Source organism: Gossypium arboreum, chromosome 11, assembly GCF_025698485.1.
Source record: "Gossypium arboreum isolate Shixiya-1 chromosome 11, ASM2569848v2, whole genome shotgun sequence".
Lineage (NCBI taxonomy): Eukaryota > Viridiplantae > Streptophyta > Magnoliopsida > Malvales > Malvaceae > Gossypium > Gossypium arboreum.
Genome location: NC_069080.1, coordinates 37,651,097 through 37,658,560, shown reverse-complemented (window position 1 = coordinate 37,658,560; position 7,464 = coordinate 37,651,097). Strand labels below are relative to the sequence as shown.

General features: G+C 32.5%; 1 protein-coding gene across 1 annotated transcript; it reads left to right on the top strand.

The window, feature by feature from the left end:
- Positions 1-3,793: 3,793 nt before the first annotated feature.
- On the top strand, positions 3,794-6,677 carry LOC108473832 (probable receptor-like protein kinase At5g24010). The gene has a single exon (XM_017775613.2). It carries the CDS (start codon positions 4,024-4,026, stop codon positions 6,526-6,528), a length of 2,505 nt encoding a protein of 834 aa, XP_017631102.1. The 5' UTR covers positions 3,794-4,023; the 3' UTR covers positions 6,529-6,677.
- The last annotated feature ends 787 nt before the right edge of the window (positions 6,678-7,464 follow it).

Sequence of the window (7,464 nt, the reverse complement as noted above, 5' to 3'; positions counted from 1 at the left end):
CAAAAAAAAAAAAAACTGGGTAGAAAAGGGATAGCCACTTCACCCATGCATTCAAATTTTATCAAGTGGATTAAACATTTTGACTAGTCCAAGCTGCTTCGTTGGAATCCATTGAGCTCGATCCGGATAAGCCATCACCATGAGTCCCATTCTAAGAGTTTAATGGACTTAATGACTACATTAGCTAGGAAACTTTTGCGGATGGTTTCAATTTCATGTACTGCAGAAAAAAGAATTTGTATTAAGTTTTTTTAGGAGATGGGATATAAGAGATTTCAAAAGAATAGCAGAATCTAGCTGCACATGAAAGTTTGACTACCTGTACAAGAATTTGTTTTACTCATCGTTTTGAAACTCCACGGAAACCTTCCACGATTTAAACTCCTCATCGCCGTTGTTGAGCACCATCAAAACCGACTCGAACCTGTAGGGCTGGTGGGTAGGATCGGTGGGTTTCAACTTGGTCCCGGAACTGTAAGCATAAGACAAGAAGATACCGTTGCTAGAATCGGCGGCCGGAGATAGAGCCTCGACGACATCAAATTGGGAGAAGGAGAAGCTCAAAAGGGAGAAAAGGAGTGAAAAGTGGGTATTGTAGTTCAAGTAGAAAGCCATTGATTAGTAATTTGCTGCCAAAGCTTTTGGTTTACAGAAAAAAAAAAGGAAAGAAAAATGAAAGAATTTGTAGCGAAAGGAAACGCGTAAAAAATCAGGTCAGATCCGGAAAAAATCAGCGGAGAAGGCGGTGGGCGAGAACTGAGATGAGAAGAAAAAAAACTGATTTGCAGAGACGAGGGAGAGAAGAGGGGCAAATTTGGGGGCAAATTTTCAGAGTAAAAGGGAAAAAGGAATAAGTACAAAATAATTTGGGGATTTAGGGCGCGACAGAGATGAGAAGAGGGGGGAGTAATGAGCGGGGAACTAAAAATTATTGGTCTTTTTGCGGCGTTTTCATCAAAAACTCCACTATATCTAAACTTTTTATTTAATTTTAATTTTTTTCATTTTTAACATTTTTTTATTTTTTCTTCCAAAATTTTTGTGCTGAGTTTATTATTTTTCAGAATTTTTTTTTAAATTTTGAATATTGAACTTTTTAACTGAAATAAAAACTAAAATATTAAATTTTTAATTTTTAAGATTTTTATAATTTTAAATTAACATATAAAATAAAGCTTGAAAACGGCAACATTTTGCAATCATTTTGCCATTTCACTTTTTTTTTTTTTTTTTTTGTGTTTTGTTTTTGCTCTTACATTAAATCATTATATATATACTTAATATCCATATGAAATTTATTTTTAGATTTTAGGGTTTATGATTTATGGGTTATAGTTTAGGGTTTGGGATTTATGATCTACATTTTATGGGTTTAGAAGTTAGTTTTAGGGCTTGGGATTTAAAGATTGGGGTTTGGGTGTTAGGGTTTATAGGTTGGAGTTTTAAGGGTTTATGATTTGAGATTTAGGGTTTAAGGTGTTGGGATTAAGGTTTATCGTTTTTAGTCTTAAGGGGTTATGATTTGAGATTTAGGGTGTAGTGTTTAAAAAGTAATTAATTAGTGTTTGTAGTTTTAAGGGTTTATGATTAGAAATTTAGGGTTTGGGGGTTAAAGGGTTATTGATTTAAGATGTTAGGGGTTAGTGTTTAAAGAAAGCAATAACATTGATTTTAACAACTTCGTAACTTAATTAAATGAAAACTTCTAATTAAATAGTTTAGTTATCAAAGTGTAACTTTTCATGATTAAGTAACTAAAATGAAATTAACTTTCCCATGGCTAAGTGAATAGTGTAGTTAATTTATATTGTTTATAAAGTCGGTTTTAGATATGATCAAAATAAAATCGAATTCAAAATAAAAATAAGACCTTATTTAATTTGTTATAAATTGGTCTTATCCAAAATAGATAATTACCTATCCATATCAATCATTACTTTTTTTATTTATTTTTCAATAAATAATTTGTTATAATTTTAAAATATTAAAATTAATATTATCTCTTTTATAATTATATAAGAGATTATTTAATATATAAATTAAAAAATACTAATTAATTTAAACCCTAACCCCATTAACTATAGTCTCCAAACCCCTAAATCATAAAACATAGACCATCAACCTTAAATCCCAACCCTTAAACCCATAATCCATAAACCTTAAAATAGTTTAGATCTATAGTGGCGTTTTTAAAAAAGCGTCGCCAAAACTCAAGCTATTGCGGCGTTTTCCACAAAGCGCCACTATGCCACTGAAGTAAAACGACGTAGTTCTGCTTAATCTTTTAGCGGCTTAAAAGCGCCGCTAATGCTCAGATCTTTAGCGGCGCTTTCTTAAAAACGCCTCTAATGCTCAGATCTTTAGCGACGCTTTCTTAAAAAGGCCGCTAATGCTCAGATCTTTAGCTGCGCTTTCTTAAAAATGCCGCTAATACTCAATCTATTCGATTTTTAGTGGCGTTTTCATTCAAACGTCGCTAAAAACCTGTTTTGCAGTAGGAGATATCTTTTAAATGGGGTCCTACTTATGGCAGACAACGACCAATTCACAATTGAAACTCATTGCCACTTTAATCTCAAACTCTAAAAAAAAAAAAAATTCCTAGAAAAATTGAGAAGTTAATTTATAGGACATTTTTTTCGTATTTTAAAAAAATTAAAAATTAGTCCAATTTGGATAAAATTATTAAACGTTGCGATTAAAATGTTGAGTTGGAATTAACACTAAAAACAATTTATAAAAAATAATTTAATAATTTATATGCAACAAATTAATAAACATCAATAATTTTGATGAATATGTTTATCAACAGCTAAACAACTTTTAAATTTTTATTAAATAGGATGATGGTTTAAAATAAAAGGATTGATTTTTCAATTTTAATAAAGTAAAAGGATGGAATTAAAAATTAGACATTTTCCAATTTGTGAGATAAAAAACCAGACCGCTGCAATGGAAGACGTGTTTTCTTATTATGCAAGACTTTGACGCGGAATTTAAAAGACTCACAACTGAGAATTAAAGAAAGAAATTATTTTTAATTTTGGGTATATTAAAATAATCAATTGAAATATATTTATTTTTAGAAAAATTAATTAATTTTGAGCTATTAAATCAAAGAAATGTAAATTTTCTACCAATTTTTTAGTTATTATTCTTTATTTTAAAAGAAAATATCTGGTTTGATGAGAAATAAATTAAGAGTATAGTAAAAGATTTGTAATATGAACGCAATAACTTTAGTTCTTTTCCAGGGATTAGCTTTACTTAAAAGTTAAAAGAAAGATAATCACATGCCCTACTTCTTTATTAAAGTTAAAAGAAAGATAATCACATACCCAACGTGTAACAAATTAGTGAGTGGAAAAAGTAACGTTTAATAATTAAGAGACATAATTTATTACTTTTAACTTTTGACTTATAAATATTATAACATTATAAATATTTCAACTTTTCAATATAGTAAATATTTCGAAAATATTTTAATAAAATTAAAAATATTTCTCAAAATAATGAGTCGAAGATTATTTATGTTTTCTATAATAAAAACAGTATCGCATACTAAGCCATAATTATATAATAATGAAATTTTAAATTCCTTAAAAATAATGGAAGCTGTAAAAGGAGATTTCTTTTAAAGAAATGTAATATGAACGCAATAACTTTGGTTCTTTTTCTAGAACCCTGCTTCTTTATTAAAGTTAAAAGAAAGATAATCTTTTAGGTTTACATACCCTACTTCTTTATTAAAGTTAAAGAAAGATAATCTTTCTTTTTACACTGCCCTTCCCCCCCCCCCCAATAATTCATCTACTTTTAACTGCCTCCCAAATTTCAAGGAAATTGCAATGCTTTCCAGCTTCCACACCAAAAAGTAGAGCTGAATGTTCCTCTTTTATCAACACATAAATTTCACAATATGCAATGCTTTGATTGATTCTCAATTTCCTTTATTCGGTTTCAAGGTGTCTACTACCTTCTATTCTTACATACACTTGCCTCCTTTTCCATCTCATTCCTCTAATGGAAAAGCTTCAAAACCTCCTCCTCCAGTTGTTGATGCTTCTTCCCCTTTCATCACCTTACACACTTCCAAATAAGTACTTCATCAATTGTGGATCAAATTCTAACGTCTCAAGCAGCGGAGGTCGAAACTTTGTCGGTGACTTGAATTCCGGTGTTTCCTTCTTTGTAGGGCAAAGCAGCCCTGTCCCTCATGCAAATCCTTCTTCATCTCAACTCTATCAATCCGCAAGAATCTATCGACGCCCTTCCTTTTACGAGTTTGCAATTAATGATAACGGCACCTACTTTGTACGTCTCCATTTCTTTGTTTCTTCATCTGATTCTAATCTAGCCACAGCTAAATTTAATGTCTCAGCTTCAGGATTTTGGCTATTATCAAACTTTACTCTCAAGAACAGTATTAGTTCACCTGTCATCAAAGACTTTTTGGTCACCATCAATGTAGAAAGATTTAGGATCTACTTCATACCTTCCCAAGGATCAAACTTGGCTTTCGTAAACGCCATCGAAGTCTTTCTTGCCCCTGAGGATTTCATCCCCGATATCGCTTCTCGTGTTACTCCTACAGGAATTAGAAATTCTTTTGATGGTTTGCCTTCTCAGGTGTTGCATACACTCTTTAGGATTAATGTTGGAGGGCTTACCCTCACACCAGCAAATGATACATTGTGGAGGAACTGGATTCCGGATGATAGTTTCTTGCTTAATCCAATGGCTGCAAGGAATAGTAGCTTCTTCTCTGATTCACCTAAATATCAAGAAGGAGGAGCCACTAAATATACTGCCCCAGACCCTGTGTATAGGACTGCAAAAGAAATGAATATAGATGAGAGCAGACAACTAAATTTCTTTAATGTTACATGGAGTTTTAATGTGAGCAAGAGTTCTAGTCACTTTGTTCGGGTCCACTTTTGTGACATAATTAGTGTATCTCTTAATGATATAATATTCGATCTCTATATCTACAACAAGTTTAGTGAGAGAATTAATCCATATGATAAAATGGGTCAGTTAGCTGCTCCATTTTACTATGATTTTGTGGTTGATTCTGATGAGTCCGGAATCATGAACATAAGTATACGGCCTCTGTTGGATTCTCGAAATCAAACTGCATTCCTGAATGGGCTGGAGATAATGGAGTTAATGAAGAAATCGGATTTTGTTTCGTGGCCAGAGAAGCCTGAAAGTAATAGGACTAGTCTGTTTGCTATAGTTGGCTCCATTGGTGGGGGTTCATTTGTTATTATTTTGGTAGCAATAGTGCTTCTGAGTTTGAAAAGGAGAAAAGCAAAGCCTGGACAATCTTCAAATTGGCCTTTCTCTGGGCCTTTCTATGCAAGGAGCAGTTCTTACAATAGAATGCCTGAAAAGACTTCCAATATGTTGCCTTCTAATTTAAACCTTGCTTTGAGATTATCATATCATGAAATTGAGCAATCGACCAAGAACTTCGATTCTAACTTGGTGATTGGGGAGGGTGGATTCGGAAAAGTCTATCAAGGAATGTTTCGTGGCATGAAAGTGGCTGTGAAAAGGAGTGAACCAGGACATGGCCAAGGCTTTCTAGAGTTCCAAACTGAGATAGTGGTCTTATCTCAAATTCGCCACCGTCATCTTGTTTCCTTAATTGGATATTGTGATGAAAGATTTGAAATGATACTAGTCTATGAATTCATGGAGAAAGGAACTCTTAGAGATCATCTCTATTATTCAACTGTCGATCTTGAGAAATCATACAGTGCACGTTCTGAATTATCTTGGAAGCAAAGACTAGAAATTTGCATCGGTGCAGCTAAAGGCCTTAATTACTTGCACACAGGTGCAGCTGAAGGAATCATTCACCGTGATGTTAAGTCAACAAACATCTTGCTTGATGAACAGCTTGTGGCCAAAGTTGCTGATTTCGGTCTTTCAAAATCAAGCATTCCTAATGTAGAACAAAGCGTCGATGTAAAAGGTACCTTTGGTTATCTTGACCCTGAATATTTTATGTCTCTACAGTTGACAGATAAATCCGATGTGTATTCTTTCGGAGTTGTACTCCTAGAAGTCCTTTGTGCTAGGCCAGCAGTCATCAACTCGAGCAGGAGGGAGGAAGTGAACTTAGCTGAATGGGGAATGCATTGGCTGAAGAAAGGTCAACTTGAGAATATTATTGATCCAATGCTAGTGGATACTATTAATCCCAACTCATTTAGGAGGTTTGCTGAAACAACAAAGAAGTGTTTAAAGGTTTATGGTAGTGAAAGGCCAATCATGCGTGATGTTTTGTGGGACTTGGAATATGCATTACAGCTTCAGCTTACTCCAATCAACAGAGGCCCACTTGAAGATAGTATAACCAATGCTTCATTGGAATTTTCGATGCCTGTTCTCCATCGATTACCGTCCAATAGCTTTCCAGCTGTTGATGAAGACAACACTACTCTAGTATTTGATGATACTTCAGATGTAACTGCTAGTGAAGTATTCACGGAATTGAGGATTGGTGATTCTAGATAATCTCAGTCGAAACCTTTTTGAAATTGACTCTTTATTTAAAAAAAAATGAAAATGAAAATGGGAGTCGCCACCAATCCTTTTTTATGAGGTATGATCGGATCACCTCGTAATTTGATCTTTTTAATAAAATGTTTGATTTATTAAAACAATGTTTTTTGGTCTACAAAAATCCAGAAATTGGTTCAGGAGTCGGTTACGTACGAGGAAAGATTAACACTCTCGTAATGCCCAAAATTGGTACCTAATTGATTAATTAATGTCTTAATGTCAAAAGTTGAAAACTCGAAAAGAATTTAAAGTACGATCCCTCTTTGTATTATGTTGTTTTTAATTAAAATTACTCGAATAAATCAAAATGTGTATAAAATGCTTTCTTATCTCGAAATAACAAAATGTCACATCCCATAAGTTAGGACACGACACCTCAAATCTTTGCGAATAAGCTAGCCTTTTATTTTTACTTAAATCTCATGTATTTTAATTTTAAAAGGATATTAGGTTATTTAGGTTCAACGAGAAAATCGAAACCCCGTAAGTTAGGGTACGACTTCTCGAATCTCCAAATACGAAACATTGCCTATTTTAATATTTTCTTTTTGAAAAAAATAACAATTGTAAAGTTTAAAACGATGGGTATTTATCTTATTTGGAGTATAATATAAAACGAATTATTATGGATAAATACGTTTAAATGATATTTTTGACATGATTTTAACGAAATGAGATAAAATGATTATGTAGAAAACGGAACAATGATATACTTAATGAAATGTCGTGTCAATAAATGACAATAATATAAATTACTAATAAAATATTTCAGTAATGCACATAATGGTGATAATCATATAATATATACTATTTTAACACTAATATGAACAATCAAAGAAAAGTAAAATAAATAATAAAGTAAATACTAACAATGATAAAAATAATAAT